Source organism: Erpetoichthys calabaricus, chromosome 16 (assembly GCF_900747795.2).
Source record: "Erpetoichthys calabaricus chromosome 16, fErpCal1.3, whole genome shotgun sequence".
NCBI classification, from domain to species: Eukaryota; Metazoa; Chordata; class Cladistia; order Polypteriformes; family Polypteridae; genus Erpetoichthys; species Erpetoichthys calabaricus.
The window spans coordinates 41,270,710-41,287,769 of record NC_041409.2 but is presented as its reverse complement, the minus strand read 5'-3'; the positions used below and the strand labels follow the sequence as shown (position 1 = coordinate 41,287,769).

General features: G+C 38.2%; 1 protein-coding gene across 1 annotated transcript in view; it reads left to right on the top strand.

Annotated features, from left to right (window-relative positions):
• ttbk2a (tau tubulin kinase 2a) overlaps positions 1-17,060 on the top strand; it is a 325,367-nt gene that overhangs the window by 239,592 nt on the left and 68,715 nt on the right. The window contains exons 7-10 of the mRNA XM_051920065.1: positions 6,508-6,573; positions 8,351-8,443; positions 10,606-10,731; positions 13,262-13,419. Of these exons, the coding sequence (XP_051776025.1) occupies positions 6,508-6,573; positions 8,351-8,443; positions 10,606-10,731; positions 13,262-13,419 (443 nt within the window). The remainder of the gene's footprint in view (positions 1-6,507; positions 6,574-8,350; positions 8,444-10,605; positions 10,732-13,261; positions 13,420-17,060) is intronic.

Here is a 17,060-nt window from a genome sequence, read left to right as displayed (position 1 = left end):
AGATGAGCATCCAAGGGATTATTTTTTCAAGGATTTGTCAATACTTCATTTAATGTTTAAAAAACCCATACATCTTAAGTAGCATTTATATAAAACACAGGACTCAAAAACTATGGGCAATATAAACACTTTGTGAACGTTTCAGCATGAAAAACTATATATATATATATATATATATATATATATATATATATATATATATATATATATACATAAACTTTAATTTTCTGTGAATTTTCAGGAGCTGGACATTTGGAGCACCCATTGAGCACAGTTCTTGCTTATATTAAATTGTTAGTGAAGAATGCACTCTACTCACCCATAACAAATCCCTGTAGTGTCTGTTTTCTCTTAACTGTCTCTCTTTGACTTTCCATTTTGATTTACTGCATGATTGAAGCACTTTATTTTGTCATCAATGTCATAGGCAAGCTGGACTTTGGGCCATCTTTGGAAGACATGACAGAATTCTATAGACCATGTCTTCACTTTGGCACATGTTAATTGGGCAAGAAATAGATGTACAGTTCTCAAGCGTTACAAGTTCAGTGATTACCAAAAAAATTATTTTACAGTTTTTGGCATCCATGTTGATTTGGTTCACACACACATATGGTATAAATTCTGTTGTTTTAATACATAGGTGATTACCTTTGTGTGAAAAGTAAATAAATATATAAATAAATGTGAAAATCAGTCTGTAGGGGGCATCTCGAGACCCCAAACCTCAGACACAACTAGATCAAAGACAATCCTCGGTTCTGATTATTTATTTATTTGTTTTTTTTTTTAAACATAAAATACCTTATCACAGGTTTCTTCTACAGTTCCTCACAGGCTCAAATCATTTTATCTTTCCTTTGGTTTTTTTTCCTCCACTTTTTCCCAGGCAATCATTGTCCTTCTCCTCTCCCAATTCCAAGTCTCCCTTTAACTCAGACCCGGGAGTACTTCTGGCATGTCAGCACTGTAATGAGGAAGCACTTCCAGATCAGGCAAAACCTACATCTATCTAGAGAGCCTCCTCCCAACAGTACTTTGTAGTGGCTCCCAAGGACCCCACCAGGGCTGCCTGAGCTGCTACTTCAATGTAGCCCTGCTGGTGTCAAAATGGGAGCTACATCAGAGGAATGCTGCCTCTCAGTGTGCTGGAGAAATGCACGGCTTTAGGAGGCAATCGCTCCTTATTATCTTTCACTATATTAATATCTCAATCTGAAAATATCAACCTTCTTAGCTGGGATGCGCATCTTTCTGCTTCATTCATCAATGACTTTCCAGCTGGATAAGGAAACACCATTCATCCCAGTCAGGATGTCAGTCCATCCATAATGTTCATCACACAGTTTTATTACTGGATACATCTCACCCCTTAATTGATGTTTAGTTTGTTTTTACAGTAATCCCTCCTCCATCGCAGGGGTTGCGTTCCAGAGCCACCCGCGAAATAAGAAAATCCGCGAAGTAGAAACCATATGTTTATATGGTTATTTTTATATTGTCATGCTTGGGTCACAGATTTGCGCAGAAACACAGGAGGTTGTAGAGAGACAGGAACGTTATTCAATCACTGCAAACAAACATTTGTCTCTTTTTCAAAAGTTTAAACTGTGCTCCATGACAAGACAGAGATGACAGTTCCGTCTCACAATTAAAAGAATGCAAACATATTTTCCTCTTCAAAGGAGTGCACGTCAGGAGCAGAGACAGAGTCAGAAAGAGAGAGGAAAGCAAACAAATCAACAGGGCTGTTTGGCTTTTAAGTATGCGAAGCACCGCGGCACAAAGCTGTTGAAGGCGGCAGCTCACACCCCCTCCGTCAGGAGCAGAGAGAGAGAGAGAGACAGAGAAAAACAAACATAAAAAATCAATATGTGCCCTTCGAGCTTTTAAGTATGCGAAGCACCGTGCAGCATGTCGCTTCACGAAGCAGCTGCACAGAAGGTAGCAACGTGAAGATAATCTTTCAGCATTTTTAGACTAGCGTCCGTATCGTCTAGGTGTGCGAACAGCCCCCCTGCTCAATCCCCCTACGTCAGGATCAGAGAAAGTCAGCGCAAGAGAAAGAGAGAGAAAAGTAAGTTGGGTAGCTTCTCAGCCATCTGCCAATAGCGTCCCTTGTATGAAATCAACTGGGCAAACCAACTGAGGAAGCATGTACCAGAAATTAAAAGACCCATTGTCCGCAGAAATCCGCAAACCAGCAAAAAATCTGCGATATATATTTAAATATGCTTACATGTAAAATCCGCGATAGAGTGAAGCCGTGAAAGGCGAAGCACGATATAGCGAGGGATTACTGTATTTATATACTATGCTCACAATTTTAAATATGAACAGACTGAAGAATATATGGTAGCTTGACCTGAGCAAACATTTGGTCTTAATTATGTCAAATTACATAGGCATTTTATTTTTCCTTCTTTGTAAAGACTTTGTACTGTCTCAGTATGTTTATACAGTAATATTAATCTCATTCAGTGTGCAAATAATCATTCTGCTGGACCAGAATCTAATTATCATGGCTTTATTGCTATCAACATGACAGTGTTTTTCTCACCAGTTTCTTCTCCAAAATGTCACCCACGTCTCACTAAGAATCACAACAAACAGAATGATAAATTTGGAAGCCTGAGTGAGCACTGAATTAGAACAGAAGTAAAAATAAAGACCTACATCAGTTGTGTATGTTAGTAAGAAATGAGACCTCCCAGTTGATAGCTTAATGCTTTCTGGAGAATATTACCAAATTAAAATAAAAAAGTACTGTGAATAGTCAAGAGACGGCATGTAAGGGCTTGGTTTATGCAGAGGAGGCTCGTTATGCTGAACATCAGATATCTGTAGATATCCAGTATTTAGGATTTGCTCATACATGATATCACTTAATATGAAAAGCTGAAAGTACAGTATATGTTTGTTCACCTGTTGTTATATTCTTATATAAATGTATATATTAAGCTGTTAAGCCCATTCCAAGCAATTTTATGTCAAATTGTTGGAGTACTGAGTTTCTAAACATTATGCCAAAGGTTAATAATAAGATTATTTTTGAAGGTTTTGTTTTCTGTAGCATCTTAAACTATTGTATTTTCACTAGGCAGTAGTTGGTGAAGGTTTGTACCCTGCAATGGACTGTTTCTATTTAGTTTTGCAATTTGCCTGACACATAGTGCTGCCTGTAACCTTAAACTGACAAAGGAAGCTGTGGCTAATAAATTAATGTACAAGTTTAGTAGACTTACATCATAGTACAGAACTCTAGTGTACACACACATATGTATGTGAATTCCCCTGTGAGCCTCAAGAGTGAACCATCTCAGCTTTTATACCATTTTATTAATGTACTCTTTAAATTGTTGATACCTCAGTGCTCAGAAAACAGCAATTGATGTACCTTTATGGAAAACACATGAAGGCTCACTAACCACAGTGATAGCATTTTCCTTGGGGCTCATTTCATTTCTTTAATGTGCAAGAAGATATTCATAAAATACATTACTAATGCATTGATTAGTGGTACATTAAGAACAAACGTTTTTATGCAGCATATTCTGATGTTTGCATGATGTGCAGTTCAGAAGTAATTATTAGCAAAATTACATGCAGTACAAATTGGACATGGTTTTTTATGACACTGTATAAGAGTTAAGATTTTCTCTCCTCCTAATTTCCTCTATTTTTACTTATTCATAACACAATTCTTTCTAACCTCTAAATAGATTTAGCATAATACAGAATGAAGTCTGAGTAAACAGATCATTTGATTTATTGTATTGCCCTTTCCCAAACGATATTGCTATATGTTACCACGCTTTTGGTGGTGTATTTGAGTCAGATAAGAGGTCAACCCTAAACCAAATGTTCTACTGAGAAGCAGAGGCAACTGATCTGGTTTCATATAATTGTAAAGAAACAAGACTGGTTTTGCTGTCTCTTATCTTTAACCGTATACATAAAGTGTCCAATCAGCAGGGCACCACCATGTTTCACACTTTTGTGCATTTCAATAAACCCACAGGCCAATAAAAATCAGTAATGGTATTTTTATATATGTAAGGGAGTCTTCTTTCAAATAAATGTTTCCATGTGCTCTGCTCTCTTTGATTATTAAAATATTTAATTTGCACAAGTATTTGCTGAAGTTAGCAGTGCATCACAATTGAGTGAGCCTGCTTTTATCAAAGATCTCACCTGCGTAGAGGCACATACAGTGAAAGACTCGTTAGCATTTGATGGCAGAGCTTCAGACCATTTTAAAGATGTTTAGTAATTATAATTGGTCATTCATACTACATGTCACAGTTGAGCATAAAAGGCAGGAAATAAATTGGGCTTGCAACTGCTTATCTTTATGCACCTTTTATGTACAAAGCTTCTGTGAGAATGTATGGGGATTGACACGAAGTAAGACTTGAAGTTTGTACTAGGAAAATATCGATGTTGTCTTCTACTTAAAAAAAGAAAACATAAGGATTTAAAGAAATTTACAGAATACTAGTAACATGGAATATGAAGACCTGCAGTTGGATTCAGACCACAGTTTTGACTTTATTGAAAAGAATGCATTTGCTGAAGGATTCATGCTGTTCTGGGGATGTAAGTACTGCTTGTAATAAAACTTTGAAGTGTTGTGGCGTACAGTTTAAGCGCCAGGATTCACTTACCATATCCAGGCTCTGTCGCTGTACTTGCTCCCTAAGTTAGTTTTCTGAGCAGTGTCCTTTCAATTTCAAATTAGAGTACTGGCAACGTTTCTTAGGAGACTGGTGAGTAATGGTAGGCTATGCCCCTGCCTCTCAAAGTTTTACATGAGTAAACTCCCCCTTTGATCGAGTATTACTGTGTCATGTTGTGAACAAATGATGAAAACAAAAAAAAAAACAGTTTAAGCTACTGACTTGTTCATTGATATAATCCATCCTTATTATTTTTTTAATCTTGCTTCTAATCCAAGTTGTGCAAGCAAAATGATCAAACTTTTAACTTTACTTGAATGTTATGCTCAGTACTGAATCAGCAATATTGTGAAACTTGAAAATAATGCAGAACATAAAATAAAAGAGATTTTATCATTTAAGATGAATAAAGTTGTATCATTAAGCTGGGCAAGCTCTGTGCGATTGTGGCTCAGTTTTAAATCCATTTGGCACTTGTTCATTTTTCAGCTTCATCGGCTGTTGTTTCGCATGTAGTAAGTGACAGGCTGCAGAAGAATTTCTGTCATGTCAAAAATTTCAGTAGGCCTTATTGTAGTGTGAGCAATCTCTTAAGCTGATTTTCTGATGTCACAATCAGATATCCCTTAACGCATTGTACAGCAAACACAGTGTGTTTGCACGTGACAATAGTAATAACAATAGACAATGTGCAGTCATTTTCACCCTGATTCCCAAGAGCTAATTATCATATAGCAACACATATAAGATTAAATGGCCAATGACTAAAGTAAAAGTTTCCTGGAAGAACCTGTCATAAACACACAAATCACTGAATTCCATAGATGGCAAACCTCCAGTTCTCTCTGTGAAATTGATACACTGTATTGTCCGTGCCTTCTGAACCATCCATATTTCCAGTTACGCCCTTTTCTTTGTCATTTCAGAGCACAGTAAACAATGCAGCTTTGTTCTTTGTTGACATTTTGAGAAATCTGTGGCCATGTTTTTTTTTTTTCAAGTGGTAAAGATTTATTGCAAATTGCTGTACTTAAATATTCAGAAAAAAGAAGCTTTGTGGTATCCCACTTTACAATACAAAAACGTTTTACAATTAAGATAGTATGAGTATGGTGGGTAGAATCCAAGAGGTAGTATATTCAGTAATGAATATGTGGCTCTTTTGTGTCCTCTACACAGTGAAAAATATTCAGCCCAAAATGAGTGGACAGGTTTAAATTTGCCCAATTCCTCACGTAATGCAGTACTTGTGTATGAAAGGCGCTACATAAATAAACCTTATTATTATTACCTGTCTTGCAAAATAAGTTCCTATAGTCACCAGATCTATCTTTGGTGCACCAAGATCTCCATATGTTACTGAAACAACCAACCTGACTGTTAAAAACCAGCTGAAGCTCAACAAACTCTGTCAAGTTTTCCCTGTGTGCTGGTCAGGTAGCTATAGTGATGTCTGTGTGGAACTTCTTTGAACATTGCAGTATATAGCTGTTGCCCTATTATGCTTTAATTCAGATGGTCCTTCCTGCAAGGTAAAAGGGCTGATTGCTCTCATATTTTCCAAATGCAGGTTTGGATGAATCATCTTTTATTGACTTTTTGGAATTTACCAAAACAATTATCTTTGCTGTGCTCAGTTAGGAGACACATTGCCTGTTGCTAAACATTCTCAGACTCACTAAATTCATTTCACAGTTGCACGGTACCAGTGCAAATAGTGCTGTTGTATTTATTTCAAGGTATGTTTATCACTCTTGTACTTGCTGTAATAATCTTATTTTGCTTAACCCTTTCTCCCTTTTATTGTCATCTTTTTTTTTTTTTATAGCCACGTCCCGTCGCTGGTTTCAGAGGAACTGTGCGCTATGCATCAATCAATGCACACAAAAATAAGGTACTGTATGAGATGGTCACTCCAGTCTCCTTCCAAGTGTCAAACTGTAGAGTTGTTTGTGGTATTGACTTGATACAGTGAGGTGTTAGGGAATGTTCGGAAGCTGCATTACCATGACAAAGCTGAGACTGATTACACTTCACCGACGGGAGTCATCTCTCTAAAATGTGGCTTGGCTTGCTTGAACGTCTTAGGATTTACATAGGCTGTCCATGTGGTGATGTAACAAAGGTCTGGAAAAGATTCTATGCAGGCATTGCATTTATATGCCTAACTTGATTATGGAATTAAAGAAATGTCCTAGTTCTGCCACCACCAGCCATTTGACGTATGTACAGACTGTTCCAGCTGTCTTTCATATTTCAATTTGTTTGTCATCGTGCATTCAAAAATACTGCTTGATTACCTGACTTGTACTTTATTATCACGAGTAGTACAATATTAAGTGATGGAGTACCATTATTTATTGCAACCTGAAGAAAAGGGCCTGAGTTGCCTCGAAAGCTTGCATATTGTAATCTTTTTAGTTAGCCAATAAAAGGTGTCATTTTGTTTGACTTCTCACTACATTGCAAAAATAAAGAAACACTGTCCTTTTCAACATCATAAAAGTACGTCCTTTTATTTTTAGTGATGGTCTTAAGTGTTTATGGTAGTGTTGAATAATTTAGTTATCAATTAGTTGAGCTATGTAAATCCTTTTAGAAACATCAAGATCCACTCTCTTTGATTTGGTTTATCTATAATACAAACTTCAGATTTCATATAAGTAGCGGACAATTAGAAATTCAAGGGCAAAGTGTATGAGCCATCAAGAAGAATTAATTGGTGGAGGATCAGTTTGCCTGGCAGCACCATCAGCCTTCATCTAACTGCTCTTTCTCTCTTCTTTGCCTGCGTGAAATCAAGAAATTTCCTGGATTACAGCAGATTGCTTGATGAAATGGAGCAGTGACGTTAAGATGGACGGTGCTCAAGGCTTAGAAAGAGTGGCATAACGAAATTGACAGTCAGGCCTCACAATATAATGTGTCTCTCATGGGACTGCATCCAAGAAATGATGATTTGCAGGCTTGCTGCTTTGCCCCAGAAGACTCATAATATGCAATTAGACAATTAGGTCTTCAGGTCCTCCTACAGGCAGGCAAGCAGGCAGTAAGAACAATAATGTGAAAAAACATGTCTTCTGTCCTGCTTCAGTTTTCAGATTAAGGGATGAGCTGTGGGCGGCATGGTGGCACAGTGGTAGCGCTGCTGCCTCGCAGTTAGGAGACCCGGGTCCTCCCTGTGTGGAGTTTGCATGTTCTCCCCGTGTCTGCGTGGGTTTCCTCCGGGCGCTCCGGTTTCCTCCCACAGTCCAAAGACATGCAGGTCAGGTGGATTGGCGATTCTAAATTGGCCCTAATGTGTGCTTGGTGTGTGGGTGTGTTTGTGTGTGTCCTGCGGTGGGTTGGCACCCTGCCCGGGATTGGTTCCAGCCTTGTGCCCTGTGTTGACTGGGATTGGCTCCAGCAGACCCCCGTGACCCTGTGTTCGGATTCAGCGGGTTGGAAAATGGATGGATGGATGGATGGGATGAGCTGTAGGGAAGAGAAGTAGAAAATTAGACTGAGAGGTTATCATAACATTATCTCTAAAGCATTGTTGTCAGCAAACAGGTGCATGATACAGACACAGAGAGGAACATGTGAAATGTAATGTTGCAGTTGTATCTTAGTTTATTTGCTAAATTTTTCTTTCAATACTTTTTATGTTTTGTTTTTCCCCCCCAACACAGGAGATGGGCAGACATGATGATCTCTGGTCCCTTTTCTACATGTTAGTGGAATTCATGGTAGGACAGTTGCCATGGAGGAAAATTAAGGATAAGGTTAGCTCTTTTAGAGTGGAATAATCTGACCAGCGTTAGCCACTAATGCCTTTTCAGAACTTAGAATATAAATGTGATCTCTTTTCTTTAAATGTATTTCATAATTTGTGTGTATATTTATTATTTTTTTATTATGGATAAATTTATATGCCAAGAATACATTTCTTGTTGAAGGTTTCACATTTAGTTAGTGGTGGCATTTAGTCCTGCAGGTTTAGGGGTTAAGAGCCCAGTTCTTATTTTTATAGCACCCTGAGGTGAACATGTCTATTTCTTCCACTATTTACAGCCTTAGGCATCCTTTGGGGGTGAGACCTATTCTTGTCATATTATCTGACGCCATATCTTCAAAGGCCTCCCTCTGGATGTCTGTTCCTCCACATCCATTCCTGAGCAAATCTACAGCCAGTCATCCTCTGCTTTTCTCTGTACATAACCAAAACAACTTAGTCAACTTCTCCATACCCAAAACTAAGTCAGCTTATCTTCCTCCCTGAGGCTTCTCATATCCATCTGATCATTCTGATATCCTTTCTTTCTTCTTGTTTCAGCTTAATCCATCACATCTCATTTCCATTATTCTCTTCACACTGTATTTATTAAACATTACCCTTCAATACCAAAGAGTCTTCTTTAGAAATCAGAATGGGGGACACCTTCCAGAGTTTCATGCATCTCTTACCCAAGCTATCCCAGCTTTTATCACATCCTGCACTGATTATTGTAACTCCCTACTGTAAGCTGCCCCTTCAAATCTGTTATCACAGCTCCAGTTGATTCAAAACTCTGCTGCAAGAGTCCTTACACGGACCAGCAACAGCAAGCACATCTTCCAACTCATCTGTTCAGGAAGGCTTTTACCTTAACATAACCTTCTGCCCCTTCTTCCTGTTTAGCTCTCTGTCCAGATGCTCAGAATAATTTGTGTGTGTGTCATATTACAAACTGATATTTGTTCAGGCTTTTCTTTTAGTATTGAATTTAGTATTTTACTGTAGTTTATTGTCTTTTATTCTATTTAATGCTTTTTATACCCTGTATTTAGCTGTTTTAGCGTTGTGTGCAGGAAATATTTCTATCAAATGTTACATACAGTATACCCTGTTTTTTTTTTTTTTTTGAGACTCTGTGAAATGCCTTGAACATGGGAGAGGCCCTATATAAATAAAATGTATTATTATTATTAACATTATTAACATTGACAACACTTACCTATACCCATTCAGTATAGCCTCAACATTGAAGATAGATGCTAATTTTGAAATTGGGTGGAAACAAGAGTACCCAAGTAACACCTGTGTAAACAGTGAGAGACAGAGCGCAGTTCAGGTGTTAAACCTAGGTAGTTGGACCTACGAGGTAATAGCATTACTCACTGTGCCACCTTGACACCCAAAATATTAATTACCACAGTGCATAAAAATTCCACCAAGTTTGGCAGACTAACTAAACTAGCAATAGGTAAGAACATTATTTTATCTTTGGATGCTTGCTAACCCAATTAACTTTTTTAAACATGAAAAGCAAATGGTGACATATGAATGGGTGTTTGTTTAGTATCACTAGAACAACACTGGATTAGAGAGAAAAACCCAGCTGGCTTAATTTTAAAATAGTGATTTTTTTTGTTGTTTTTTTTTTTTAACTCATCACCAGTTTTTGTTATGTGGGAGATTTGTTGATAATGAACAACAGCCTCTGAACTGAGAGATAAAAGAAACTTCAAGTAACTTTTAATGGAAATATGCTGCAGTAGTGGTTTAAGTGGCTGCAGATTTTGATTCTGTTGTTTTGATGAGTCCCACTTATCTTTTATAGTATCTTAAGATCTTCAGTTGATGTGCAGTGTCAGTGGTACAAAAACTCATTTTCAGGAAGCTTAAGCAGAGTCTTTGTTATTCCATAACGAATGTTCTACTGACTATGTGTACACTCATGTTTCTACTTTGTTTCTGACTTTCACAGTATATTTTTTATGTTTTTGTAGATAGTGAAATATTAAGATTTCTCACCAGTCCGTGCATAAGGAGTCCTACTAAAGAAGGCTTGTTCATTTTCTTTGGTAGTGGAAAACATTTTGCAGCTTTACCGTTGTGCGATGCCTCTGTTGATCCAGACCACAGTAAGATACTAAAATCATTACTGTGCTTTCTTGCCATCAGGAGCAAGTTGGGAAGCTGAAGGAGAACTACGACCACCGGCTCATGCTGAAGCATCTGCCTCCTGAGTTCAATGTCTTCCTTGATCACATCTGTAGTCTCGATTATTTCACTAAGCCAGACTATCAAGTAAGACTAAGCTTTTTTTTTTAATTTACAAAAACATCACATCTTTTTCCTGTAGGGATCTGCCTGAATATCATCAGACAGGGTTGAAAGTACAACACAAAGTTATCATTATACCTAGGGTTTTGTGATTTTGTAAATTTCATTATCAACTATAATTTTTGTAGTAGTTGTAAATGATAGGGTGTAATATCTTAGAAGTGTACCTGAATTTCAATACAGCTGTTTTCTAGTGCCCCACATGTAAAGTTTTACCTACAAGATGACAGCTGCTTTAAGCAAAGAGACTTACTAGCTTGGGATAAACAGACCAAATGGTTGTCTGCAGATCTGAGTTACACCTGTGCCAATTAAAGCAAGTGCTTACTTGCCGATCTTCTGCTGTTGAGGACATCTCTTCTCAGCTGCTAACCCTCTGTAGGAGTATGGCAATCGCCCATACTAAGTGCCATTAACACTAAACCGTGAGCCAGTCAAACAGTTATATAAGTATTAATATGAGGCAAAATTAATCAAACACAGTAAAACATTAGTATACATACAATAATAAAATCTTCTCAAAATCTGTTCATTGGTGCAATTTAAGAATTTCATATAACTCACTCATTCATTAATCTGGACGACTGATTGCGCTGTTGGTGATGTGTGATACTAATTAAAGAAAACAGCTAGCTTGAAAAATCATTTGAATCCAATTATTTAGGATCCTTTCTAGGGGTACCAACAAATGTGTCCAGACCACTTTAGAATATCTGCCTAGAATAAGGTATACTCAGTCTCTTCACTCGATGAGATATCAGAGGTATGCAGGTATACCTGAACATGGAACAATTGCTTTTCGTTTAGTCACTTTTTAGGAGGCATGCAGCAGTTCAGTGTTGCCAGGTCAGTGGTTTTCTCACCCAATGTGATTATTTTTGATTGTCATCCTTGGGGGGAAAAATGGGTTTTTGCAGGTTTCAGGTTTTTGGACTACTTTTTAAAAGAAAATGTTGTATTTTGGGCTGTTTTTCAACCCTCCCCCAATAAATTGTTACCATGTTTTTCATCCATCTGGTACCTCTTTCCCTGCTTATTTGCACTTACATTATTTTCTTTACCATTCTAAAATATCCCCTCCCCCATTTCTGTGATGGTACATACCAATACCACATCTCTCTGAAATATCTCAAAGGGGACCAACCAACTCAGACTTTGGTATGCACCTAATCCTCTCTCTTTCTCTGACACTGTCCTCCGCTTTCTGATGCGTCATTATGTATACCTCGGGCATTGAGCTATTTTTTTGGGAAAATTCACTATTTTTAAGCAGTTATTAGGCTATACATTACTTAGGAACCTAGTAACCCTGCCACAGTTTTTTTAATGAGCTGTAAGAATACCAACAAATTTGTCCACGTTTGTAAGACATATACATATTTTCATGTTTTTGAAGAAAATAAGTATAAGCATTAACCATCTTTCAAATGAAAAGCAAATAGATGTGCAGCATCATATTGTGCTTTTAGAATGGGTGATGCATCAACTGAACTTTTTTTTATTTTGTAGGCCTCAGGCAAAGTGGACATTTCAAGTGTTCTCTTTGCAAGTAATCCGAGTCCCGAAAGGGAAAGGCACTAGTTGTATTTTTTTTGTAAATTATACACAAATAATTGGTGACAGTTTTGTGTTTGTCTAGCTTTACATCCAGTTTTTATGTAACCGAATTCTGTGAACAAGATAACCTATTTATTTTCTGTGGAAAGGTTGGGTGCAATGTAAAAGAGACTTTGTAACAGTAGAACAATACGGTTATACTGCAGTTAGCTCTAGCATCCCCATTTCGATTCTGTGCTCATTTGCTGTCTTTGTGAAGTTTGTATGTTCTTCTGTTATATGCAAGGGACATTTCCACTCACTCTTCATTCCTCCATGATGCCAAAAGATATGCAAGATGTGTGCCGGTCTGAAAACTGGTCTGTATGCAAGTGTACCCTGCAATAGTCTGGTTCCTTTCTTGCTTTTAATGCTGGAATAAACAGATTTCACAAAATGAGTAGACCTCATGGCAGAAATTAAAAGAATTGGATTTACTGTTCATTTTAAAAACCACACAGATATTTTACATCTGTCTACTTTGTACTTTTCTTTCTTACAAGTTTTTTCACCTGCTGGATTATTTACTCTTTTTCCACCTACAATTTCTTTTTTTCTTTTTTGCATTTGTTGGCACAGCTTATTATAGTACCAGAGAGTGGGAATGTGTTGAATGTGTCAAAAGAAATTCGCTGTACTCCATGCACATGACTATAAAGAGCTTATAACCCTATAAACAGCTGGATCATAAATGTATCATTATCTTAATAGAATACTGTTTGTTATTAAAAGGTAACAGTTTTCCCCTTGTTAGTGCATATTAAGAGTTTTATTATCCATATTAATAAGTTCTGTATATTAGTTATCCTATAAAAGAGAATGAGACCTGAGTCTAACGCTTTAATTTGTTGCCCCCTGCTGGAGCAGAGGTCAGTAATACATGTTTGTGTTTTTATAGCTGCTGATGTCAGTGTTTGAAAAAAGCATGAAGAATTTCAGTGTGGTGGAGAATGATCCTTATGACTGGGAGAGGAATGGGATGGATGGCACACTTATCATTTCAAATACCGCAGTCACTCCACAGTTATTCACCCGACAGACTCCTGTTGCAATGGGGTAAGTGCGAGTTGGTTTGTCTGCTTGTGAATCTCCATTACTTAACCTCTTTTCTGTGTCAGTATGTGATAGTGGTACTATAGACGAGTGGTTCTCAGGCCCTGTTTATGCAAGGCCCACATTAACAATTCAAACATTTTTGCGGCCCACATGTTAGCCTTCGCTGGTATATAATTTATTGTTCATGCGTTTAGTAATTGGGGGTAAATATTACTAATATACAGTATTACGTAATTTTTTCCTTTACATGTTTAGTTGCTCATTGCTTGCTACACAAATACAATAATAAATAGACAACGATAATCATTATCTGGTTTATTTTATTTTCATTTATGTTAGTAAAGTTGTCAAAGATGATGCTGTTTGGGCTTACATAGCATGTCACTTCTGGCTGAAATTTTTGATAAACACACTCAAAGGTCATCCTCCACATTCATTCTTGACCGATATTTTGTTTTCATGGCAGTCAATGCAGAAAATGAAACCTCGCACAAATAAGTTGTTGAAAAAGGTATAAGAACTTTCGTCGCTAGTGCTGACAACAACAGATATTCAAGCGAAACTATGCACCAAAAAGAAGAGATATCCATAGCAGGATCGTCAAATTTGGTTTGTAATGTGCGATCGCTAGACAGCTCCGCTAATTCATCTTGTGCACGATCAGTTAATTCAGAACTAAAGTACTAAAATAACTAAATTAAACAAAGCGTCTCTAAGCCCTAAAATCCTGCAGCTTGCATCCGTACATACGGTCTGCGGCTAAAAATGCATAAAAAATGCAGACTATTTTCTTGTTCCTCTGACATTTTGTCTAATTTTGGTACTGATTTAAGACTTTAGCACGGCCCACCATATTTCCTGTCACGGCCCCTACCTTTGGTCCGCGGCCCACGGGTTGAGAACCACTGCTATAGACCATCAAGCTGCTACTAATCTTGGCTGTGTCCATGATGTACCCCAATTATTTTGACTTAGCTGCACAATTACACATCAGTTTTAAACACCTGACAGCTTAATAGTACTTACAGTGGGGCAAAAAAGTATTTAGTCAGCCACCAGTTGTGCAAGTTCTCCCACTTAAAAAGATGAGAGAGGCCTGTAATTTTCATCATAGGTATACCTCAACTATGAGTGACAAAATGAGAAAAAAAATCCAGAAAAATCACATTGTCTGATTGTAAAGAATTTATTTGCAAATTATGGTGGAAAATAAGTGTTTGGTCACCTACAAACAAGCAAGATTTCTGGCTCTTACAGACCTGTAACTTCTTCTGTAAGAGGCTCCTCTGTCCTCCACTCATTACCTGTATTAATGGCACCTGTTTGAACTCGTTGTCAATATAAAAGACACCTGTCCACAACCTCAAACAGTCACACTCCAAACTCCACTATGGCCGAGACCAAAGAGCTGTCAAAGGACACCAGAAACAAAATTGTAGACCTGCACCAGGCTGGGAAGACTGAATCTGCAATAGGTAAGCAGCTTGGTGTGAAGAAATCAACTGTGGGAGCAATTATTAGAAAATGGAACACATACAAGACCACTGATAATCTCCCTCGATCTGGGGCTCCACACAAGATCTCACCCCGTGGGGTCAAAATGATCACAAGAACGATGAGCAAAAATCTCAGAACCACACGGGGGGGACCTAGTGAATGACCTGCAGAGAGCTGGGACCAAAGTAACAAAGGCTACCATCAGTAACACACTACGCCGCCAGGGTTTCAAATCCTGCAGTGCCAGACGTGTCCCCCTGCTTAAGCCAGTACATGTGCAGGCCCGTCTGAAGTTTGCTAGAGAGCATTTGGATGATCCAGAAGAGGATTGGGAGAATGTCATATGGTCAGATGAAACCAAAATAGAACTTTTTGGTAAAAACTCTATTCGTCGTGTTTGGAGGAGAAAGAATGCTGAGTTGCATCCAAAGAACACCATACCTACTGTAAAGCATGGGGGTGGAAACATCATGCTTTGGGGCTGTTTTTCTGCAAAGGGACCAAGACGACTGATCTGTGTAAAGGAAAGAATGAATGGGGCCATGTATCGTCAGATTTTGAGTGAAAACCTCCTTCTATCAGCAAGGGCATTGAAGATGAAACGTGGCTGGGTCTTTCAGCATGACAATGATCCCAAACACACTGCCCGGGTAACGAAGGAGTGGCTTCGTAAGAAGCATTTCAAGGTCCTGGAGTGGCCTAGCCAGTCTCCAGATCTCAACCCCATAGAAAATCTTTGGAGGGAGTTGAAAGTCCATGTTGCCCAGCGACAGCCCCAAAACATCACTGCTCTAGAGGAGATCTGCTTGGAGGATTGGGCCAAAATACCAGCAACAGTGTGTGAAAACCTTGTGAAGACTTACAGAAAACGTTTGACCTCTGTCATTGCCAACAAAGGGTATATAACAAAGTACTATCCATGTGCGCCCAACTACGTTGCACGTGTTAAAAGTTGTCTGTGAAGGGCTCCCTGTTTAAACGCGGCTGTCAGTCGTGAACTGGGCCCTTCGTCGCACAGCATTATGATTTTTTTATAAGGGAAATAAAATTACAAAACAAAACCCTTGGACATTGATTCGATAGGAACGGCCTACTCGGAATCACTGTCCTAATAGTAATTATGTGGTGGTGGAGGAGCATTTCTGGTTCTCTTCGCACGACTTATGGATGGTTAATCATAAACGGCGTCTTCCGCATCATCTTCGAGACCTTCAAAATCATAGTCTTCCCATGTTGGGATGCTAGGTTCTTCTTGATTTTCAAAATGTTGCATGACACCTACCATGTCATCAATACTGTCCCAATCAATGTCGGCTAAGTTGTCAGTAAGGTACGTCTCCATAGGTTCTGTGTCCAGAATCTCATGATATACAATATTTTGTGTGAAATATTTGTCTGCATCAGGAAGCAGTTTGCCTTGTGTTTGTGAGCTCAAAATCTTTACCTTTACTTTGTTAAAGCCTTTGCCTGTGGAGAAGGCAACAATATAATTGACCATGTGAAAACACTGGTTCTGAAAGTAATATTCCAACAACCTCGAGGGTTTGTCCTTGTGACTTGTTGATAGTTATCGCATACGCTAGTTGTATGGGAAACTGCCATCTGTGCATGTCAAATGGCATTTCACAGTCGTCCATCATATCGAGGCCAATTCTTGGAATTAGTACAGTTTCACCTGCACGTTTTCCGGTAACAATTTTTGCTTCAAGCACATGCTCAAGCATTCTAGTTATAATTAAACGTGGTCCATTGCACAGCCCTTTTTTCGTATTCAGGTTTCTAAGCAACATAACAATTGCTCCAACTTTCAGTGTTAACTTGTGTGGTGGCAATCCTGACGGAGTTAGACAATTTAAAAATTCAATTGGGTAGTTAACGTCATCGCCACTCTGTGTGACTTTTATTTCATCTATACTGAAGTATGTTTTGGCTTTGCCTTCTAAACGTCTAAGTACTTCATCGTTCAACGTCAAGGTGTCTTTATTCTTAGGACATAGAATAGCTGTGTCCTTGAATCTTTCTGGTTGGTCTAACTTAATTGTCTTTCCAAATACTTCGTCAATTAAGTCTCCTGTAACTACACATTGTTCAGGAATTTCGACAGTTTCAGTACTTAAGTTGTCACTGTTCAACAGTTCACCATT